This window comes from Zerene cesonia, chromosome 13, assembly GCF_012273895.1.
Source record: "Zerene cesonia ecotype Mississippi chromosome 13, Zerene_cesonia_1.1, whole genome shotgun sequence".
Lineage (NCBI taxonomy): Eukaryota > Metazoa > Arthropoda > Insecta > Lepidoptera > Pieridae > Zerene > Zerene cesonia.
Genome location: NC_052114.1, coordinates 5,929,014 through 5,955,001, shown reverse-complemented (window position 1 = coordinate 5,955,001; position 25,988 = coordinate 5,929,014). Strand labels below are relative to the sequence as shown.

The window sequence follows — 25,988 nt, the reverse complement described above, 5'->3', positions numbered from 1 at the left end:
GAAAAGTAACAAATATTAAGAATATTCAATAAATAAAAATAAAAAAATTCATAGAAAAATATAATATACAAGTACACCTACTCGTTAAAATTCATACACTTCCATTTCGGATTCCGATTCGTCATCGGTTCGGTCTTCTAAATGAATAATTTTTTCCACGTTTTCATTAAAAGTTACTACGGATTTACGTCTTGCACGCTGCTTTTCTCCAAACTCATCATCATCTTCTGATTCATCAACATTATCTTTTAATTTATCAATAGATTGGATGACAATGGGACCTGTAGGATTCGTCGTAGATATATTTACAATTGTGTCGTTTGGAAGTTCATAAGAAACCATTTTAGGAGACTCCTTCTCTTCTGCGGGCACTGGTTCCACAATGACTTCATTAATTTCTTTTTGGGGTGTATCAAGTAGCTCTTCCAGGCTTCTCTCCGTTCGTTTCATTTCATCTATATTGTTTTGCGATATTGTAATAAAATCAGGTTTCTCTACTTGAATATTGTCTTCCGGTATTGTAATAAAATCAGGTTTTTCAACTTGAATATTGTCGTCCGGTATTTTAATAAAATCCGGTTTCTCAACTGCAATAGACTCATGTCGAGAAGCCAAACTACTTTGATCGCTAAAGTGGTCATAAGTTGGAATCTTTCTCCTGAAATCAAGACAATTTGAGTAAAAAACAATATATTTTTCTCGTTATTATTATTATTATTATTCTAAATGAATTTATTTGAATTTTATGCGCTTGTATGTGAAATGAAATAGAATAAGTTATTATGAAATAAGAATGTCTTTACCATTTCAGGTAACCCAATACAGCAATAGCGACTATGATGATAAACAGTGCGACGGCGAGTACTATGGTGGCCGCCAACAAGCCTGTCTCACGTTCAGGTACAGGACATATCTGGAGACCTTCAAGATAATCTTCGAGCGATAATACTTGCGCTAGGCTGACCGTTACCACATTATTGTTATTGAGATCTCTGCAATTATACACATATTTAATCATTATAACATTATATAATAATATTATACGATTATTTCTAAAATATGATTTCGAAGCAAATTCAACGAGAACAGAATAATTAGTTTTATTTTGTCTTGCCTAGTTAATTGCGTGACATCAATAAGTTGACTGTTCCTTAGACCATAAATATAAAGACTGAGTAGAGCTCCCGTTGCATCAATTTCACGTCGTTTTCTCGATGTTTCTTTGATCACTTGCGATATACGCTCATAACCAATATATCTAGTGCTCCCCTCAGTTCTTTCAGATACAACAGTTGATTTGAGAGCTTTAATTTCATATCCTACAGCAGAACTCAAATCATCTAATATTTTCTTCTCATCATTAACAAAAGCATTCCGAACAGATACAACTGCTATGTGATTTGTATCTAATAATTTCACCTGTAATAATTAAGATAAATATTAAAAACTGTTAATGACATATTTATATTTTTGAACAAAAGCTTATGTGCAGTCTACAAATATATGCCAAAGGCGTTGTTTAACGGCAGTAAATAAATATTATTACTATATTATGTAAACGGTTAAGGTCAACTGCTTAAACCTCAGTAAACAATGTACTTTAGTTATTTTTAAATAAAGATTTCAACTTCTTTACATTTTGAGGTCGAGTACCGTTGCTTTTACGGATGAATTTTAAATTATTTTTTGATAAACATGGTTATCAAAATCTTCTTTCATTAAAAGTGTTTTAAGCTTAAAATTAATATTAAATACTAGAGCAATTGTTATTTTTTTGAGTTATGTAAATTAATATCCTTAGTGGATTTATTGAACTACCGACGCAGATGTATGGAATTAAGTCTAAAGTCTCGTTTGACCACTTTTGGTATTAGTCACGGATTACTGTTTAATATTTTCTTGTAGCATGTTAACGGATGATTTAATTTAATTCTGTGTTAGAGAGAAGGAGCTCGTTCTTTAACCCGCGGAAATTTTACGACTGATGTCGAGCCATTCCTAATTTGAATGCCGACAAATATGTGGAAAAACACAGTTTTGTGTCTATGACAATAACAGATGGTATCATTTGTACGTGCCGCTTGTTTTTGGTGCTTTTTGATAAGCCTAACAGTAAATACATATTTTAAGAGTAAACAAACAGGATATAACAAAAGTGTCACCGAACACTCCCAGTCAAAACCTGTGAGACTTGTTTGCTGCAGTCGCTATTTTTTATTAATTCGTTCTTATTTTTCTTGCTTAGACTTCATATAATACATGAAAACACAGAAATTTTAATAAACATAGCGGCATTCGTTTGATGAAAAGAGAAAGATAAGAAAATATTATAACAATTAATTGGGATAGAACCTTTGATGTGATAAAAGTAAAAGCAAAGCAAAAACCAAGTGGAATATTTTCTTCTCTTGAGTAGCTAATTAAATTCTTTAAATAATAAATTGCTAATTACAAGAAGCACATGAAAGTAGGGTATTTTATTAATAATACTTTATTTTGTAGATTTAATCCGATACGAACGGGCTCGCAATAGAAACTGCACGTTTCAAATTTTGCATACCATAAATAATTTTTTTGTAAAGATATAAAACGTTAGATACGACGGTAGAACATACGATATGGATTCCTTTTAACGATATAAACATTAGTAATTACTAATGGCTAGTAATGGTATTATCAAGCTAGTTACCGAAAGTTCAATAGAGCCAGTAAGTCCGCTACCGTTTCTATCGGTAGCTTTAACAACGATACGTGTGTTGTCACCAAGGGCTGCAAGGTTTCGTACGTGTACAGAGCCGGTTGTTGGAGCCACAGCTATATTGTTATCTGAACTCCAGTATCGCAACTCGGCATTTTCGCCTATGTCTGCGTCGGTTGCCTGGTAATAAAGAAAACGGTTATTTGAAGAAATGTGTGTGTATAATTAAAATTTTTTATTGTATAGTGAAGAAAATAAAATTCGTGCAAGTACTTTTGTTTTGTTTGATGTTTCGCAACTTTTATGTATAATTAATAGACATTAATTATAAAAAGAGATAAATTCTTAGGAATTAAATCTTTAAAGAAGCAATAAAAATGTATTGATATTTCTTTTTAATAATGTTCTATAATTGTGATCCAATTATACAAAGTCTCGTTAACAAACGCGGCCACTACTGAAATTCCATTTTCTACTTAGACAGGCGAAACGAAAACAGCTGACAATGTCGGGTCCTGTCGTCGGCATAACTATTGGCTTTTATATAAATTTCTATTAACAATTATTTATTTACATTAAATTATTGATACATTATTCGGAAGCACTTTTGTTTGTGTGAGCGTAAGGTAATTAGAGTTTGGTTTTTGTAATGCCGTGCTAAAGGAGAGGTATACAAGCTGTATAATCCACGTATTATTTCTTACAAATAAGATATTAAACATGCATCAATATTATTATATACTTGTCTAGCATTGTCCAAGTTACAAAAGCGACAATCTTTACAAAAACTCTGTCTTTATTTACACATTACATTTAGATTTATTTGGACATTGTTAAGATGAAGCCAATTTATTTGTTCAAAGACGGTTTCTGTGAGGTTTTGCTTATTAATAGTGTTATGTCTGTCAATGCTGTCAATAACTGAGTGTTAAATTTATTATTTTTGTTTAACATTTTCCATAAGTAAGGTTATTTCTCAAGTCGATTTGATTGTTGCTCAATCACATATGTTCATCGATCTTCATATACTGTCATCTTTAAAGCTAAATCGTCTCTGTAATTCGTAATCCCTTTCTCTATTTAATCTTTTAATGATCAAAAACAAAAATGATTATTAATGAATTACTCAAAGTGTGAAAGTTATATCTACATTTCCGCCTCATAAAACCAAGACAACTGTTTAAAAGCTCTAATCAAAATTACATAATCTGGATGAGTAATTTTTGGGACCTTGGCATGTTTACCTGAAAGGTTTAGGTATGAACAGCTAGTGTAACAATTAAGAGTAAAAATCAATTTATTTACTGGTTTTACAGTATACCAAATTTGTAATTTGCAATAAACAATAGACATTAGAAAGTATTTCAGACCATATAACGCATTCACCTACTGACCGAGTCACCTTCACTGATTGAATAAGGTGCTAAGCTCAATATAGTTTCATAATCCCACCCCAATCTTGAGGTTTTGCTGTCAGAGACTAGATTTGCTTGGATAGTTTATTAAATTCTATTTATTCTTTTATATGTATTTCTTTTAAACGAAGTACGAAATACAGAATTTGGTCACTTAATTTTATAGACTACTGATTTACTGATTTCATGTACATTTAATTTATATTTTGTGTTTAGATTAATTATTTGGTTAGTGGTTACACATTATACATTGAATTAAAATGTATATTAATAAAAGTACACTTTTTTGCAGTATAGTTTGCAACCAAACATGTTGTTCAAAAATTGAATTCTCAGCTTTACCCGATACGTGTACATAATAACATGAGAATTGCTCCAGCCGAATTTCGGAGTATGGGAAGAACATTATGTCTTATTTTTTTATTTAAATACAATCTGAGTGTTTGGTTACATATACTTGAATGTCACATGAATGTCATATAGTAAATATAGTATATAGCATAAATAATAAACGATGTTGGATATATAATTTTTCATAATATGTTAGAGTAGAGTGAGGTAACGTTGCCTAAAAAGGTGTATCAATATTTGCATTGTACGTGAATATGTTAAAACCTTATGCAGCAAGCGACAATAAAATATTTTTAGAGTGTAATTGACAATTGGTGTTGACCTAATCAATAAAAAACTATAAGGATATTGGATAAATACGTGAGCACGAATATTTTTTCTACAATGCAATGGCATGAGTCATCATTTGTTTTTTTATAAAAATATGCTGTTAATGATCAGTCGTCGCGTTAATTTTTGCATGTTGATGCTTTAAAATTTTAATACAAATATCGTTCTTATAGAGATTCCGTAATGATTTATTTTCCATTTATCGTTATATATAGTTGCAGTCGTAGTGCTGAAGTCTGTAGATTCATTTATTTTCTATTGACTGTAACTTTTAACAAGAATCACTTTAAATGGATTAGTCTTCATAGTCTTTTTTCCTATAATTTTGCGAGCTCTAAAAAGTGTTAGAGCATGGTGGCTTATAAAATATTTTTTCTAGAATAGTTTCAAATTGTTTTCCATAGATTCATATACATTTAAAACCTTAACTCTTCCAATTTGGAAAAAGCTGTATTATTCACATGCATCTATGTATGTTATTTTAAGACGTATTTTCTTTAAAGTTACAGAAATGTCGTTCATTGACTGGACTAGTTTGTGGCGTGTGCAAACGCCCCTAGATGCTACTTGCATCTAGGGGCTTACATACATAATACATAAAAATGATTGTAAAAGATTAAATAGAACAGTAGGCATCATTCAGATGAGGTAACATTGAATATTGTTCCGGTTAGATGTTTTTATTTGTTTCTTCTTATTTCGGTCGCGAGAGATTCTGAGCTGAATCGCAATTTTAGCGGCTCTGAACGTTCTTTGAATAACAAATGCTAAATTTAAAGTGACATTGTCTTCGGTTTTAATCATGGATCACTTTGCCTGATAATTACAAGGTTTTTTTTCTCATCTAGATTTAGATTGAAAGAATTCTTTTGAAACTTTGGTCGAATGATATTTACATTTTTTTCTGAAAATACTATAAGATAGCTTTATTTGTAGTTACAGATCCTAAATATTATAAACGCAAAAGTTTGTAAGTATGAAGGATGTATGGCTGTGTGTTACTCTTTCACGCGAAAACAGCTTATCGTATCTATATGAAATTAGGTATAGAGATAGAATATATTCTGGATTAGTACCTAGGCTACTTTTTACCCAGGTATCACACGAATCACGCCGAGGATTACAGCTAGTCGTTACATAAGTTAGACTCTTGTACCTACTTAGAAAACGTAGTTGTCTGAAAAGAAAGCAATTTAATGCTCAACTTACTTTTAATTCAGCGAGTGCTCTAGGGAGAATGACTTCTTCTATACTTCCCCGAGGATACCCAACTGTTATCGGCTCATTTTCCTTCCCTACAAATATTGGAGCATTGTCATTGATATCCAGAACTATAAGGTTCACCAATGATCGCCTCGGATTATACTGGATACTCTCAGTTAATATCCAATTATTTGGTCCGAAGTCGTAAGATTTGGGGTCATTTTCGACATCTGTGCTTAACGACCGTTTACTCCTCAGTTCGTTGTCACAGTGTAAATTTAATTCAACTTGAACTTGCGATAAGTGCATAAAGGCAATTGATTCATGTTCCCTGTCTATGGAACGGGTGTGTAAACCATTTTGGTCAACGTATATCCATGTTTGGTCTATTGGCCATTTGTTTGCGAGTTGATACTGGCAGTTGGGATACGCTTCGAGGGGCACCAAGTTCGAGTGAGGCTCTTCTTCGTAACGTTCGATAATTAGCAATGGGGGTAAGGTTATTGTATCGTTACACACGACTGAGGCTTCGACTGTTAACTGAATCTGAAACAAATGTATTTTTATAGTTTTTTATTAAAAACAAAATACTAATAAATAAACTACAAATCCTCGTAGTTTTCGAAAAGATTTAAGATGATTGATTCAATTAATATTGAAGTGAGTATCTAGCAGATAATAACAAAGAAATATCTGTCAATTACTAGCGGTCCGCCGGGTTCCGGTTCCGTTCGGTCTCCATACGAACCTTACATGTTAAATGTTAAAAATATATCCATTCGGTCGATGGCAATTAATTTTTATTTAAAAACTTTTCGGTTAATATTCATATCAAATTCCTCTCAGGATGTCTAAATTCATAAAAATAAGGAAACTGAAATAACATTAGGTTTAAAACATGTAGCGCACTACATAAAATATATATTAATCTTAATATAGGATCGAAATCGAAAGTCTTTTTTATTGAATTTACACCTGCATAAAAACCCTCTAATATTTAACATATTGTCCTTTTTAGTAAAGCATCATAAATTCCCATGTATTTGCATGGTGAATGACGCCTAATTATTTGAGACGACAAAATTCACTTTGGTTCGTTTTTTACTTGTGAACAATTTCAGTTTATTTAAAAGTAAACACCTTACATTTGTACAAACAGTGTTCAAGAATGTGAGCAAACTTTGCCAGGTGAACCTTTTGTGAAAACTTTAACAGCTTTTACTTTAATAGCCTCCTCCGTATACAATTGGGTGGTTATATCTTGTCATATTTCCTTATGGAGAGTCCATAAATTTCGTCAGGCGCTTTTAAGGATTGTTTCGTCCCTCCCTTGCCTTGATATTATGAGATTTACCTCGATTTTTCAACATGTCTGTTTTTATTGTATTTAAGTCTGGGTCGTTTGGCAAATTGTGTTTTTATTTTTGAAAATGCATTTGATACATTTTCTTAAAGATATGAATTTATCAATACTTATGCTATATATAGCTTAGATAGAAAAATGCAAAGCTGTATAGGGGAAATGATAAACAGATTTCACATGTATTATGTTTTACGAGTAAGTGATCAGTCTTCTAAGCTCGCAAAGACCGAAACTTTTACGATTCCATCGGGAATCAAATCCACGATATATCAGTTCACCGCTCGTTGTAGCCTTTGAAAGCTTTCAAGTTTATAAACGTAGCGAATCTGCGCTAGTTTTAATTTACATTAATTCTACTTGTAATTAAATTAATTCTTACTATTGCAGTAGCAGAAATCCGGGTTATGACTGTAGTTGCTACAGCGAGGAACGAATAGGTTCCGACATCTACTGGCGCCGAAGAATGGATCTCACCATTGTCATTGATAAAGAGACGCTCCTGTAAATGTGCTGAAAAAAAGAAAGCAATTTCATTTCATAAGAAACCATTGTATAAATTTTTCTTTACTGTGTCACACTTTTCATGCAATAATTCTTCGTAAATCCATTTAAATAATTCGTTCAAATAGATGTTTTCACCCGTATTCCTTGAAGTATGATAAGACAAGTTTAAGAAATCTTCAACATTTAGTCATAATAGACTTCTAATGCAAAAAAATGTATAAAGAAATACCTTAACTCATATATAAACAAATCCATAAATATAGAATTATGAACAATTTAAATAAATCATTTAAAATATAGCAATATATTAAAGCAAATGGAACGTTAGCGCCGTTTATCTAAATTAACAGACGTCGTATAAAACTTAATAAAATGTTAAAAATATAATTATTCGGCTTCTTTTACAAAGCGTTCTTTTTTGCTTGATCATTATATTTCAATGAAGTTATTAAGCCTAATAGGATAAACGAGTTTATCCATATTTTCATTTTTTTTCCTCTATCAAACGTTCGTTAATTACCTATATTATTTTTTTCATTCCAAGCCAATTAATTTTTCAGACGGATTTATTAAAATATCATTGGTAATATCTGTTAAGGGATTATATTTTATTTACGAAAACGATCGAAGTAATTAGATTTTGAATTTCTCGATTGTCGTTAAATAATCAATAGCTGTAGCTAATTACTATTATAACTACGGAGTAAAAAGAAAAATATGTTACGACATTTCTTATAAACACACAATAAATTTGATGTTGCTATTTCAAAGTGATATTATTTAAATACTTAGACTCGGTACAAAATTTTAGCACTTATTTAAAAGTTAAAAGCTTAATCTAACATAACTGAAAACTACTAAGTTGCACTCGCATGTCTTTGTAATATCGTACTTGCCAACATTTTAATTTCGTAACTGTGTATAAATGCTATCACTGGTAAACAAAGATGATGCAAATTTAAAATATTAATTAAAATTGTTTTTATTTTAACAAAAGTCTATGGATATCTGTATATGCATTGCTACAAGTAAAGTCTATACGCGACCTTTTATGTATCTTATTGGCTTTTTTCGATATCACTTGATAATAAATTGATTCCGTCAAAATAACGTGACTCAATAGCATCAAGGAATGCTATTCTAAAATCTGGCATTTGAATCCTTTCATATCATATCGTATGTCATTGAGTCTATACATTTTATAAATCTTTCGATCTCTTGTTATTGACATGCAATAATGCATTTGAACTATGAGACGTGCTTATTTTATAATAATCGAGTATCATGCCTTTGATATATGTATTAAATTCACGATTCCGACGTGCGATAATTTGTAGAATACATGACATACGTGTATAAAAAAAATAAAAAATTACAACGAGCGAGAATAAAATTTAATGATGCAATCCTACCAACATTATAAATACAAAAGTTGGTACCTTTTCTATTAATATGTACTTATAAGTCGATGAAGTACCTAAATCTATGGGCCTGTCTCTCTTTTCTTTATGTCGTAACTAAGAACTATGCGAGTAAAACTCCTTCTCCTACGTAAGCTACGCAAAGCGACTTTTCCTTAAGCGAAGCCGCAGCAGGAAAGCTAGTTGCATAATAAATTGCCATAAAATTAAAAAGCACTAGCAGAAGGTATTCAAAAACAGGAAGTATTGAATAATTTACCATTTTAGAATTCCTAGCGTTTGTTTTTACAACTTATCGATATAAGTTTCATGAGCCGAGCCAAGCCTTCATATATTCTATTTTATGTGTTTACCCAAAAATAAACGTAGATTACTTATGGTATTAAATATAATGCTATAATCAGATCCGCGTGTGCATTTGCCTTGCTTATCTTCCTTAAATGGAGTTAGAACTTTGTTATTCGAGGGTGCTGATAGGTAATGTCTAGTATAAAATAAACATATGAAGAGATTATCAGTACAGGAATTTACAATCCTTATTATCTTGAAAGCGCGTATTCGTAATGTGATATTTTAAAAATTATGATCTTGCAAAAACAGTAAAGTGACGGGTAGCATTTATATTGCAAGTTTAAAAGTGTTTGCAGATCACAGTTGTCATTGCGTAGGTTTCGAGATTAATGATACAGCAGTTACATTCTCGTACTTCAGGTTGATTGTCGCTTTTATATTTTATGTATGAAAAGTCGGAACGTCATTTATAATAACCCAAAATCTGTTTTTTCTACAGATGATGCTATTGATGAAATCTAATATAAAGGGGTTGTTTAAAAAAAAAATTAAATGCATTTTGAAATAGAATTAATAAAATATATTTCTGACTATTTATTATATAAAATTTATTTCTAACTTCGATAACTACGTATTGCAGTAAATAAAAGATAACTCACCGATAAAGTTATGAAACTTTTTACTGTAAAAAGACAGTCATAGATTCCTTGAAAATACATAATTTATACCAATATTGGGTTGAGCTTTCAATCTTTCATGTATGCATCGCTATCATTGTATGGCCATATGAGACATCTATTTTAATAGTTGATGTAGGTTTATTGATATTGAACTGAATTTGTGGTTGTATTGTGTCAAGTGTGCTAAACTTTAACACGAATAGAGAATAATAACTAAAATAAAGGACAAGTAAAAAATATAATTGACAATTTTTTTATCAGACAGTTAGGTAGGTTAACCTTTGGTATATTTAAGTGGTCTAATATTTATTTTTTGATATACGCTAGACTTCGCAATTACCATTCGAAGAAGGGTTTTACTTAAAAAATAATTTAATGCTTTCAATTGATTTTTATTGACTGTGCCCTGTGGCCAGTAGTTATGTCTGTTATAAAGCCCTTGAACACTATTATCAATCGATCAACTCAGTCGAGATTGTTCGATAAAAGGTAATATACGTCGAATGTAAATGGAAATGTAATATGTCATCCGAATGATGCATTTAGATGCTGGATGCATGTGTAGAAATTGCCGTGGAATGAATTTGCCGCTTAGCGTTCAATTTGCTTATGCATACGTTAACCTATAGATGAAGATGTTGCAATGCAATTTTGAATGTTCTAGAATAGCATCAATTTTCACTTGATGACAGATAGACAAAATAGACAATGTAAATTTTAAAAACAAAACTTTTAGATTTTAACATTTTGATTTTAAAAATATCAATTATTAATATATATTATACTTAGGGATTTTGTTAATGAGGGTCATTTTAACAAAAATTGGTAAATTTTCTTATAATATATAGCGAGAAAAATGTCTATTTATGAGCTAATAAGAGTCAAGTAAGAGTGATAATCTTCTTTTCGGGAGTGTAGCCCAAATTGTAATGAAGTATTGTAAGACACAGAAGTATTATAAGAAGAAGAGATAGTATAATTTGTAAGGATTACCATTATAAATATAACATTAAAATTTAAACACATAAATTATTTATCTTATTTGTGTTATCAATTGTTTAATGAATATTTATCAGCTGTCAAGATAAGGAATGTCGATGACATCACTGATATAATTCAACAAATAAAAAGTTATGGTATGAAGATGGATGAAGGTAACAATATAACATACATTTTTGAGGGATAAAAGTATACAAATTGATTTATCCGATATGACTGTTAAGTTTGGGGAATAAGTGCCAATTTCGTTTGTAACAAAATCAAAGCAAATATTAAAATTTTAAGGAAAAGGCCTTAAAGTGCTACGTTAGTGCTATTTTATTGGGTCCGTGGAAGCTTATTGAAAAATTATTTTATATTCAATATTGTTTCTTATCACACACAGGCTTTGAGCTTATGAAAACGCATTAAATATTTATAAATAAACTAGTTGGTTACCGCGGCTTTACCAACAACTTAATATTATAATATAGCCTTTAACAGCCTTCTTCAATAAATGGACGATTTAAGACAGAAATATTTTTTTTATTTGAATCAGCAGTTACTGATATTAGCACGTTCAAACATTTTTTATGTTCATGTTATTTTAATACATTAAATATGAATGTGTAATGTACACTTAAGTGCTGTAACTTCGACTTATTTATTTATTATATAAAACATGGAAATTTAGAGATCTGTTTTCAGGGCCTTGAGTTTAATTTAAGCAAGAAATATTAGTTTGGAAATCAAACAATTGTAAGAGAAGTCGGATTAAATAACAAGAACTTCTCAACTACTACTACTAGTATAGTATTATGTTATCTGTGCTACTTGATACTGAGCTACTGTAAAGTAGTCTTAATACCCATAATAATAAGACTTTTATTCGATTGGTTACGATATTATACGACATTATCCATATACCCATATTTCTCAAGAGATAAAACATAATTTCACGAACTTCAATGGCACATCAATTACAAATTATTAATAGAACACTCTAACAAATGAATGAATTGCGCACAGCTATTAATTGCTACAGGATTGGAAACTTCCTCATCCCTTGGGCGTTGAATTGAGCCAACTACCAAAGGATTGTAACGAGCGACGTCTGTGTGTACACAAAATAGCGCTTGCATACATAAATATATTGTTTTGTCGCGTAACTTGTTAATTTAAGAGGAACAATAGTAATTCTAATGAACATGCGTCATTCCGTATTAACCACTTAATATGTCTTCGTTTTCAAAATAACACACAGCACATTCACATGGACTCTTTCCACATTTATCATTATATAAGATGAAATAAAGCTAATCACTTTTATCATAATCTAGCCACTCATCCTGGGTCCTCGGGTTGACCCCGGTTAAAACAAAATAAATTATCGCCTATGATAATGTTATGTAAAAGATTTTTTGAGATCTAGATTCTAGCGTTCTAGTTTTAGAAATTAGCGCCTACAACGCCACAATCTCACAAACTTAATCTATAATCCGAATATCCTAATGTTATAAGTTGTAAGGATGTGTGTGTGTGTTTGTGGCTCTTTCACCGAAAAAGTACTGAACCAATTGTAATAAAATTTGGACATAGATAGCTGGACAACTGGAATAACATATAGGCAACGTTTTATCCCGATATTCCTATGGGATACGGACTTACGAGGGTGAAACCGCGGAGTGCAGCTAGTATTAGCATAGTTTAATCGTCATGATAATATATTATGTTTAATTTGCATCAGCGATAAATAATTTCGATGTACACTTACAATTTTGAGAATGATTGCTCATATTGTAATAAGAATTTGCGATACAGAAATAACTTCATATGCGCTAATCTCATAACCATTAATTATGACTCATGAATATATAAAGATTCACATATTAGATACATTGACGTATCCGGGACATGTTTACCTTTAACCTCAAATAATAATAGTAAAATATATCGCTCAGCTTTATTATGTTAAATTATAAACAAAGTTATAATCGCGACTTCATCCATTATAAGCTATAAAACGTCAATAATAAAATGCCTACGAACTTCAATTGATGTCCCGTTAAAATCGATACAGCATTTTAAAGTTTACCCGGGACGTATGCTCCGCAAAGCAGTAATTTCAATGTCACAGACTGATATTTGATTTTTTTTCCATATGCATAAAAAATACGTTTTTGACACAAAAAAAAATTATAAATCAATACAGTAAATATATACTGAAAATAACAATTTTATGAAATAGCAGCGGTGTTGCTTTGCATTGCGATAGATCAATAAAAAAAGTGTATTCTCGTATTTCACTCATTTCAAAATGTTAAAATTTTCATAAATTAAATGCCATATTTTGAAGTAGAATATGAAGCGCATGATAAATAATTGCACGACAATATCAACGTAAGTTGTCTTGCATTGGTGACTATGACATTAAATTATAAAATAATTTAAAAATGATACATAAATATATTGAACTTTTCTATAAATCTCCCACATAAAAGCATCTTATGAAATAAGTATAACTTGTCACTTTCGTAATATGACATAAATTGTATTTTCTATTTTTAATAAATCATTCAGTACACACATCATCATCATCAGCCCGTACACGCATATGTTGGCAATTGTCTGATAAACTTTAGTTATAACAAGTTCTATTATTATTTTTATTATGGTTCACACGTTTGTTTTTTATTATTATAAATATTTCGCTTTCTGATATATTTATAATAAATACAAAGAATTCCACTAAAACAGAAATTGCATAACCTGAAAATATACCTTAGAATGCTTGCATACCAAACAAATGACTCATCCTCAAAAATGTCGACATAATTACCAAAACGAGCTTTAATATATTATATACGAGCTTATATGTAGTATGCATTTTAATTGAAAATGCAAATTATTTTTAAATTCAGAAGATTAATTAATTGTAGCTACATTTATCATTCCTTTCTCATTATGTATTTTTTAATAAATATTTACCATTCTGTATCTCCAGTGAATATGTGACAGCTTCCCCATTGTCAGCAGTGGCAGCCACTCGACCTATTAATCCTGTATGAGCTTCGTCTGTCCGCACAATATACGAGGGTGAGCTAAAGGACACCGATGGCGGAACAGGGGACTCTGAATGGAAAACAAAATAAATTCATTAAGGAACCATTACAGTGACGATGTCATTGTAATTTTTAAATTAAAAAAAGAGAATAATATAATAAAGAAAATTTTAAGAAAGGTCAAATGTTTTTGGTATATTTCAATTTTGAAAAAGTTGGGAGATGTTTGAGTTGTAAAATTAACCATGCTGAAATCGTGTCCAAGACCAAATTCAAAGATTTTAAAAGCACCTAAACTTGAAATGTATCCATTTACGTAACGTTTCAAGAACTTTCAAATCTCTTGCGTCTCTGGAATTTTGAAGACGAACGCACAGGCTAATTTTATATTCTAGCTCGTTTTAAAACGATAAAGTAAATTAGGTCATCTGTATAATTATTTAAAACGTATGTTTTGCATAAATATGTAATTTTTCAAACGAGTGTCAGCTTTGATGAGCTTGTTCGAAAAATTCAGAATAAAAATATTTAATAAAGTCAAAAAGTTAATTGATTTACAATAGTTTATTTATTATCATATATATGAGTATGTATGTACATACATCCTACTGTAGGAACTAATTTAGACTGATAGAAAATTATTAACTGATGTATGATACATTTCAGAGAATACATTTTAATAGAAATCTTTAAAAAAATAGTATGGTTGAATAAATTAACTAAATACGATTGGCTAATACAATACGAAGAGAAAGCTTGGATAAACAAATCTAAGAGATTAATACTTGGAAATTTGCATCCTGATAAAGAAAGTTTCAGTTTACAGAGAAATACGATGCGAGAATATATTTTTCCAAGAAGCATAATCTTGTTTTCGTAATTTGGGTTATTTTGTCACAAAATTATTTTGTACGTATAAGATAATCAAATAATACCGAGACGAGAATTTACGCACTTTATGAATAAATATAACTTTTTTCGTCTACGTTTTGATAAAGCTTGGGTTAGCATATTCTTTAGCTAATTCTTCATACTCACTCTAATACGGTCTGTAAGCTGTTTTAGTCAAAGTCAGTTTTAGCACAAGGGTCATAAACTCAATAAGAAACAAGTGTATCTCATAAATAAATAACAATCACTCTTTAGTCTTCCCTTTCACATTTTAAGTGATTCTAATGGATATTTTTTAGGAGCAGGTTCAGTTGCTATGAGATTTTCTATCAAATCAATAAGATGACAAAAATATGTGTACGAGTAAAAACATATTTCTATCTCGTTTCTTTAAAGTCTTGTTAAATGCATTGTCCTACTCACCAGATTGAATAATATCCAAAATAAGTACAGCTGTAGAACGCGATGCTACGAGCGTTAGGGCGATGTAGTTTTGATTGGTGGTTGGAATCGTAGTTGTTGCCTGAACTGTGACTGCTCCATTTGATAGAGATGCGATGAAGAAGTCTGCATAATCTTTATAGGAAAGTCAATCATATGCTTAAGTTTTTGGAAAAAACTCGACTAACAGATGCTTAAACAATTTAATGTGAGATTATCATTAATTTTTAATTATATGTTAATTTGCAATATATAGGTAGGTGTAATATTGATATAATATAATGTTATCATTCGGCGCTATGGCATAGGTAAATTAAATGTTATTTATAGATATTGAATTTTATTGTTCTCGGAGTTTCTACTATGTAGTACGATGAAAGACATGTTTAACTTTAAAGTATATGTGCCTATATATATTTTGTATTACGATAATTTTGTGTATTTGTATTATGTAAGTGAAAAAGTCGGTACAACATACCTCCTGACACTGTTATGTCTCCACTATATTCATTTATCATTATTGCCTCGTGAGTTACTACATTCTGTTCTACACGTCCCATGTACAATACTTTATCAAAAGCTGTATCTGGTTCTATTGGTGTGTCTGAAAAATTGGCCAATGTGTTAATATTGAAAATCTTATACCACAATTTTTTATGGTTTTAAAATGTTCTTACCTGGCTTGGCAATATCCAAAATAAGTACGGCGCTAGCATGAGATGCGATGAGCTTTAAGGCAATGTAGTTTACATTGGTAGTTGGAATAGTGGATTTTATCTGAACTAACACTGCTCCATTGGATATAGATGCGGTGAAGTAGTCTCCATATTCTTAAAGATAAATTGAAACACATCACTCAATGTTTTAGGGAATTTATAAATATTTAACGAAATTGAGATATATTACGATATATATGTTTTTGTACATTCTTAAATTTCTGCGTACTTGTAAATTATGTTACTGTAATAGCCTGTTTAAAAGTAAATCATAACTTTTAGCTATAAAACTCTTTACTGAAATGAGTGGCTAAATGATTAATAAAAAGGGACAATTTTTTCGGAGCTTTACCAGTAATGTTTTACCAGTAACGATTAGTAAATATTGACTTATCAGTTAAACGGTCACCTTAAATGGAAATTAACATCTGAAGTTGCTATCTTAAAATTTGAGAGGTTATTATGATCAGTGGAAAAATAGGAAGTTGTTTTATTTATCGTGAGTTGGTAAAATAGAGCGATGATAAAACAAGGATAACAATAGATTTGAAAAGAAAGCTTAATCAACTATTTTTTATCGAATAACGGATAAGTTTTGAGTTGGGTTACTTTAGAAATGTGATGGCGGCACGGTTCCCTTTCTTTCTGTACGGCACAGTTTTTGGCCGGGTCATGAGGGCTCGGAAAGTATCCTTGACGAATGAAAAAACAACCAAATGCTGCCACTGAGCGCGACCGGTAGCGCAGGAATCCCATGCGTCGTAGCTAGTACATCAGATATTCATGTAGGAGGTCAGGTGTGTTAAAATATCAGATGAGCTCTTGATTTTGTAGTTGCTAAGTGTATACATCATTGTACACGCTCAGTAAGCAACACGAATAGAATATTTCGGCAGATTGTTATGTTTATGGTCAATGGCAGCATTTGGTGATTTTGTTATTGTTTCGGCATGGGCAGTGGCAGCAAGAGCTCTTGGGGTTTACCGTAAGCGTCGCTAACGTAGATCTATGGACGCCATCATTAAAATTCTTACCCTTCTGAATAAGCCAACGTGAGGTTTTAGCCAGTAGGAGTTATAACCTTGGCATAACCATTTTTATCTTTAGAGTGCCATGCAATGATATTAAACACTAGCCATTGCTAATGATTTTGTTTTGTAGTAATTTATATGAGCACGAAATAAGTCGGCAAAACATACCTCCGGACACTGATATATCTCCACTATATTCATGTATCGTTATAGCCTCGTGAGTAACCACATTTTCTTCTAAACGTCCCATATACAATAACTTATCGAAAGTCGCATCCTGTTCAATTGGTGTATCTGAAAAATCAATTGGAAATACATGGCTCTGTAAGATTACAAAGAAATGCCCTTAATCAATCGTTTTAATTCTGTATATTTTTATAATATCTAGATGTAAATGATAATGAAACAATATAGGTGTAAACTTGGAATAAATTAGCGTTGGTTCTGGGTTATCGATGTTATGATAAGATATAAAAAAAAAACATGAATACATATTTTAGTTCTGATATAAATATATACGGAAATATTAGAATAAATAGCGAGGATAAGCTTGAAATTTTTAAGATAAATAAATATTATTATCTACAGTTTATATTACCATCTGTATGTATAAATTGTGACATCTTCTATATATAAAAAATTCTCGTGTCACAGTTTTCGTTGCCATACTCCTCCGAAACGGCTTGACCGATTCCTCTGAAATTTGGTAAGCATATTGGGTAGGTCTGAGAATCGGCCAACATCTATTTTTTATCCCGATATTCCTACGGGATACGGACTTACGCGGGTGAAACCGCGGGGCGCAGCTAGTTTTATATAAATAGAAGTTACAAACAACGGTCAACGGCGTATATTTTAGTTCTGAGATTGGCTTTCATTAAAGTGTGAAATATTATTTAAATATACATTGTTATTCAATTGTATTTCGTCTAGTCCTACTAGACATAGATGCGTACCTATTTATAGAAAAGGACTAGTCAAAAGTCAAAGCTCAAAGAACCTACCGGTTTCTTATCAACCATCACATAAAATCCACATATCCACAATCATTTGTCGTATTTGTGTAGATATTTTTTTTTGTTCGCCTACTTCACCATTCAACAGGAGATCTCTAACATATACAATCATATATATATATGTATGATTGTTCTTATCAAGAAAAGTTATTCGTTTTAGGTGTAACTAGGAAAAACGTATAGACACAAAGGTAATTATAAGTTTGCGATTAAATACATTTAGAATGCGAGTGTTGAATGAGGGAAGATTATGGTATTTTTACGTAAGGTACGGAAGGTAAATGTATAAAAATGTTTACCGGTTGGAAGCTGTATTATAACAGTAGCAGAAGTTCCGGTTGTATGTTCTCTATCCCCTCTAACAATAAGATATATTTGGTTCTCTCGTAAAATGTCTGCCGGCAGTTGTGACTTAACTTCAAACGTTATTTCATTTCCAGTGTTCTTCAAGTTGAAATAGTTTGAGTGCTCTGAAATAATTATTGAAAATTAAATGATGGTGTCACAACGGTGTGTTTTTGTTTGACGGAGTTATACCAGTTCATCGTTAGTTTAGACTGGAACTATTATTCCAAATAAACAATATCCCTATATATATATTATATATATAATAATTCTCGTGATTTTTCATACCTCTAAATGCTAAGTGTAAGGCAGAACAGCGTTTGCCGGGTCAGCTATTAGTTTTATAATAATTAATTTATTTGAAATATATATTACTCTTGGTTTATCCCAAGAGAGCATTTAATCGGGATAAAAAGTATCCGATCCCCGAGTCAGTTCATACCCTGTCTATGTACCTAATTTCATTAAAATACGTTCGATGGTTTCAGCGTGATTGACGGACAAACATCCAAAAAAACAAACTTTCACATTTATAATATTAGCGTTATATATGTGGTGATGGGTGATCTTTATTCATTTATTAGATATTGCCGCGGTTTCGCCCGCTTCGTCAAAAGAAATTCTCGTGACAATGATGAAACTCATATCATGAAATCATTGCGACGTATACTAGTAAGGATAATGAAATAGCTTAAGGTTAGAAGTGTTCGTATGTGGACTACGTAGGCAACAATTGTACATTCATTCGTCATGGCATACATCGTCACGGCGCTTGAAAGAAACAAAGAAATTACGTTCATCAAAACTTTCTGATGTGCTTTTTTTAAAACTTTGAACAAACTCTAGAGAATATAAAATGACGAAATAGGTCATTCATTCAACGCAGCTAAAAACTCGGTCTTTTTTTACAGTTACAGCGGGCAGCCCCACTGGTGTTTCGCAAATAGGAAGCGATCACCACTGCCCATGATCATTTGCACAATTAGGACTTCTGCAAATGTGTTCCCCGCTTTTAAGGAGTAAAGAATAAGGAAAGAATTGAATTTTTTTAAGTAATAGCGGGCAACTGAGCTTGTTGTTAGCCTGATGGTAGGCAATCATGACAATTGGCAGGTAGGACCGCATTCCCATATAACTATTTCATGGCAACGCTCTTTGAGAGTGTGGTATCTTCCACGGTACGAGCTAGCCCGATTCATGCCGAACCAACTCGAATCCCTCATAAATATTGTGAAGAATGATTTATTAATAAATCGTTAGTATGACTTACAATATAAACAGCAGCTAAAAATGTACTTACGTCCGTCAAAAGTAAATTTCACTTCATCGTCATATCCTTGCGTTAAATAAATTCTATCTTCGCTTTTTAACGTATGCTCAGACGTGTAATGAATGATATAAAATGTTCTTGAAAATATTAATTCATCAGGCAAAAGGAATTGTTCATTGGCTGTGATTCGAACTGTTGCTGTTTGGCTTAGCGGTGGATCGCCGGTCTCATCAACATCCTGAAGTTTATACAATAATATAGTTTAATTTAGACTTTTTTTTATTAATGAGTGGAACTTGCGTACATAGAATTTCTTTGTTAAAATATAAACAAAGTAGTAGTCGCAGGAAAGATAGACCTGTTTTCCTCGCATGTTCCCGTTCCCAAGGTATTTCCGGGATAAAATTGTTTTTTATGTTCTATGTCTCTCCCCGGTTCGAAGCTACCTCTGCACAAATTTTCAGCCAAATCGGATCATCTGTTCTTGAGCTATAAATAGTGTAACACCATCTACACCACTTTCTTATATATATAGATAGATTAAAATAATTTCATATTATTATAGAATAAAAACTTCAACGACACGTTAACATACCGTTGCAGTAATAGTAAAATTAAGAGATTCCGGTATTGTTCGTATCAACGCTTTCGCTCTCAAAACCGCGTTAAATTCTTTCGGAGTTGATGAAGTTGTATCATAAAATATTTCGAAGTATGGATTATCTTCGATCGCAAAGTCGACCCTTTGTGTTGTGAGATCTATGTCTCGAGCTGTTATTAGGTCATCGCATCCCGTTACAGTGAAGCCTGGTGGCAAGGGCGGTATCACAAAAAATTCGTAATTGTCCGTCGGTATGAATCTTGGAGCATTGTTATTCGTGTCAATGATATGTATAATCATAACCTGCAACAAACCTTTCGTTAAAATACATATGTCTATGTTTTTAGTGCAATATACTTATATTAATTATAATTACTTAATTACTTCAGATATTTTCGTTGTTCCAACCGTTGCCTAACTTCTATTTTTTATTTGTTTTTATAGCGGCCACTACATAAATACATCAACTCTGAACTGTCTAATTCTCACAGTTTACGAGATACACCCTAGTGGCGGACGGACAGACAAACAGACAGAGCGACGGATAGACAGTCGGACCGATAGACAAACAGACGGACGGACGGATACACAAACAGACAGGGAGATCTTAGTTTAAGGATTTACTCTTTGGTCACGGGTTCCGAGATAGTATAGTTAGTTTCGCCGTCAATTATTTGTGCGTTGCATGCATGTTTATCATTGTGCATTCAATTAAAAAAATCAGGATTATTAAATATGATAATCATTTTTTATCTTTAGAGATTGTATGCGAGATATATGCAGTATTAAAAAAAGTACACTTACCAGAGATACTGATGGTGATGATCCAGTACAACTAAAGGAGACGGTAACGCCCATACTACGCAAGGTTTCATATTCCTCATACTCTTTGAAATTATCATTAGTGCTGACTATAAGACGTGAATCCCGAAGCTCCACATCAATATAAGGACCCCGGTTGAGTCCATCGCGGTATAATACGTTGGTTATACCTGTGTATTATGAATATATTAAACTACTAGCTGCGCCTAGCGGTTTCACCCGCGTAAGTCCGTATCCCGCAGGAATATCGTGATAAAAAGTTGCCTATGTATTACTTCATTTGTTCAACTATCTGCGTACCAAATTTCATTGCAATCGGTTCAGCAGTTATTGCGTGAAAGAGCAGCATACACACACACACATCCTTACTAACTCTCCCATATATAATATTAGTAGGAAGTGGGATATACGAGCCTATAGGAAAGTCGAACAGAACTATAAGATGTGATGCCAATTTAAATCGAGTTTAGTAAAAGAAACAAATTTAATACACAGGAAAGTCCCATATAACGTGTATGATTATTATAGTGATGATCAATAGATTACAATAGTAAAAAAACCAATTAAAGTTAATTAAATAGTAATACAGCTTTAATAATTGAGTAACAAAGGAAAAATATGGTAAGTAATTATTTATAGACTTACTTTGAATGTTACTTGTACTTCTATCGAAAAATGCGCCGATTTGAGTATCTATAACACTTTCTTCGACTTGTATCAACCAGTTAGTGATACCCTCAATTTGGCATCCTACAAAAATTAAAATTAACAATTTAATTAATAAACGCCTCGTTTGTAATAAATACTTAAACTTGTTTTAGATTCTAACAACAAAACAACGAAAACTGACGTTTTTTCAAGAGAACGCATTCGTTAAAAAAATCGCCTCTATTGAATTATTAAACATATTATCTATATATAAAATCAATACATAGCATAGTGGTTAGAACTGATTAACTGAACTAATTAAGCTAAAATAATTTAACAATATGAAATACCATTCCTCTGTATATTTTTTTTCTAAATGCTTAAGTTTGTTTTCATTTATGATATGATATCCATCCTCTAAAATCTTCCTATTCCCAGTAATATGCCAACTATGCAGGATAAATAAAGGCGGGACTAACGATTTATTTCATTTGTACCTCAGCAGCCGAATATGCAGTTCACCATATAGTTCAGAGTTTTACCTAAATCTATAATCCAAGTCCTTACGACATGTTTTAATTTTTTTTATGAACTTTTATGTATTCTTAAAATGTTCTTGTGTAGGTACAACAAGTTATTTCGTACTGTTTATTATTTTGTATCATTTATTGATAAGACAACCGATTATGCGTAGAGATCAAACGTATTGAAGGCTTTTGGAGCTAATAATTAATCCTTTATATAATGTTTATTTAGGATTGTGCTAAGGATTATGTTGGGCATGAATTTATTTGAGTACTCCCACATCATATTTAGTTCGACGTTATTTTTGTTTGAGATAGACCAATTTACTAACCACTACTTAAATAAACAAACTGTAGGGATATTGCCAAATATATTAAAAGTGAGGTTTTTGGAACCATCTTGGAGTCCAAATCTTAAGATTTTCATCACAAAAATGTACACCGTCACACAACTCAATAACACCACTTGTACACAGATATGATATTGGATATTATCAATAATTTCAATAAATCACTTGTGATAAATGCGCCAGTGCTTGTTAAAGTATAAAGGAATACTAAATATATGTATTTTTTATCATTTGTACCGATATATTATGACGGTCATTGCCTACTAATCTATCGATTGTTATCTTTGCGAGGAAGTAATGCGATAACTTCAATTAAATATCAAATAACGTGGAAAATTGATTACGAAAGTATGTAAGGTATATTCTACCCGGTAATTATCTATTTGAAGAGATCGAGAAATAGGTATATTTGTTTGTTTTTTATTTTCAAATAAGCGTCACAAAAAATGACGCCTTCGATTTTTACGTAGCAAATGTGAATATGATGATATGGAAGAGAGAATTTAAATAAAAAAAATAAGAATTAATTCTTTAAATTATATAATTTAAAGAATTAATTCTTATTTTTTTTAGACTATATAGTCTACTAACTGTTACCCGGTATTCGTAGAGAGAAAAAAATCAATTATCACATGTCACATTTCTAATAAAGCTCCATCTAGCGGAATTTATAATTTTAAATGTAGTGGATTCAAATGCACATCTTAATGGATCTTCCCTAGGGAATGAAATGTTTCCTCTTGACAAAGAGTAGCTTATGTTACTCTTTAGGCTCCTAAATATCTCCAGATACAAAAATCATATCATAGTACCGTTCCGTTGTGATGTGAAACGAAGATCAAGCAAGCAAACACCTTTTTGCATGTACAATATTAAAGAAAGTAAAAATGCACACGAACGGGTAATTAGAAGAGCTTGTAGCCGAATCAATAATCGGAAAAGCAAATTTGTTCGCGCTGGCCCCGCTATGATAAAACAATGTAGGAGGACCAGGGAGTATATACGGCAAACTTGGGTCGACTAGTAAGCCGATGCTCCTTTGAGCAATCAAGTGATGGCAGATCAAGCAACTCCTAGCGCAAGATTTCCATTTCACTAGGAAAATAGTGTTAATATGTCACGGTTAAAGTATTAACAGAACATCTGTGGAACTAGAATCTTACATTCCTCAAAACTTTCTTCAAAAACTAAATTTAACTGTCTGTATATCATGATAATTATTTATTATTTAATTTATAGGTGATATAAATTTTCACATTATTATTAAAAATAAACTAACAGTGAAGGAGGCTCTTTAAACGCGAATGAACTTGTTGAACGCAGAAAATCTCAGGTTCAGGATTTAACACGTTTCAGTTTACAGTCGATGAAATTTAATTATATGTTTTGATAGCGAATAAGAATTTAAAGAATTTTTTGATAAACATATACTTAATGATCGGAGAAGAGACACAAAATAGCTTTTTCCCAGAAATCCCACGGTTACGGAAATTACGCAGCAAAAACTCGCAAGACTCGAAGTCTATCTTCTTTGACTATGCAGGCGAAGCCGCGAGTGGCGGCAAGCTTGTTATTATGATAAATGTTTCTATTCGAATATTAAAATTAATGTATATATCAAACAATTTTTTTTTTTTCATTATCTCTAAAAATGTATTTAAATACTATACCATTCAAATATAGGTTTTTATAAGAAAGGAAATCAAGGTTTAGAACACATAATACAATATATACCTATATAATATATATTATGACATATTTATATGAAAAGGTACCTACTTGTTATAAGAGTATCCTAATATTCCATAAACTTTAATAATAATAAATTTGTATTTGTTCTATTAAATTTTCGTAAACAAAGGATTATCACACATGACTATATTCTAACGACCCTCGTGCCTCAATAAGCCCAGATTCATGTTAAATTCCCTTTCTGTTGAAATTACATTTGGGCCATCACTGAAAATCATTTTGAGATACCATTGTGCGTTTTAAATCCTTCAAAATTACGATGGGTTTCATAATTGGCTTTATGAAAGTGACCTCTCAACCTTCGCAGTATTTTATTTAGTATTTTTCTCATTAAGTCCTACAAGGAATTTAATAAAACACAGCTGTTGGAGCTCCCGTAAATGGTACCTTACTTTTAAGTATTTTTTTTGGAAATAGTTTAAGCTTGAACAATATGATCACTGTTTGGATTTGTGAAGAAGTGTACAAAATTTTCATAAACATTATATAGGTACTTAATTATGGCATGTCACGTTTCAAAGGAATAAATGAAATAAGTAGAACAAACTGCGGGCAATATACACATTGCTTCCATTGTTTTTAATTTATTACCAGATAACAAAAAGATTAATACGATGGATTTTGTATCTTAGGCATTGTAATTTTGTATATTATATTATAGAATAAACTGGATGATTTGTTTCGATACAATCGGTAAAGTCGTTCTTAACTTTTAATGTGACCAAGGAATAAAATATATAGTATACAATCCTTATACCATCCTTATATAATACAAGCTTGGCTTTAATTGGCTTTGATGTAAAGTAGCCGTCACTTATTTTTTGTATTTCCAAAGTAATTCAAGGCCAAAACAATTCCCGTCCTCTTTCTTTTGGAAGTCTTCAAAACGGGGATTCATTTTATATGTTATAAACCTATTTAGTTGTCTATAAGCTTACTGACATCATACATTATATAGTTCGCACTATCTACACGTATTTCATGAGGGTAAGGTTAAACTGCATTGAAGCTCGTGAGAGTCTGATTGCGAAAAATGCCTTTGTAGTAGTTTTATGCCAACTCGTATATATGTTATTGAGGTATTCAAAAATGCTCTTTGCTGTTTCTTAATATGTCTACTTTATAGTTCTCAAAATTATAATAACTAAAGCATAATAAAGAAACTAATTCTTTCAGACATGTGGGGAAGTGGCTACAAGCTGTTTTATATAAAGCCATGAAAATTTTCGATTTTCATCCGCCTTTAAAAAAGGAGATTTTTTTTTATAAAAGAAAGCGGACAAAC

General features: G+C 31.4%; 1 protein-coding gene across 1 annotated transcript; it reads right to left on the bottom strand.

Annotated features, from left to right (window-relative positions):
* Nucleotides 1–66: 66 nt before the first annotated feature.
* On the bottom strand, nt 67–24,921 carry LOC119831295. The gene is made up of 17 exons (XM_038354596.1): nt 24,840–24,921; nt 22,075–22,179; nt 21,412–21,599; nt 20,602–20,910; nt 20,037–20,244; nt 18,691–18,861; nt 17,544–17,669; nt 16,306–16,458; nt 16,107–16,232; nt 15,611–15,763; nt 14,223–14,366; nt 7,740–7,870; nt 6,004–6,543; nt 2,690–2,878; nt 1,115–1,419; nt 804–1,010; nt 67–658 (listed from the first exon to the last, which is right to left on the bottom strand). Exons 1-17 carry the CDS (start codon nt 24,919–24,921, stop codon nt 85–87), a joined length of 3,711 nt encoding a protein of 1,236 aa, XP_038210524.1. The 3' UTR covers nt 67–84.
* Nucleotides 24,922–25,988: the final 1,067 nt, after the last annotated feature.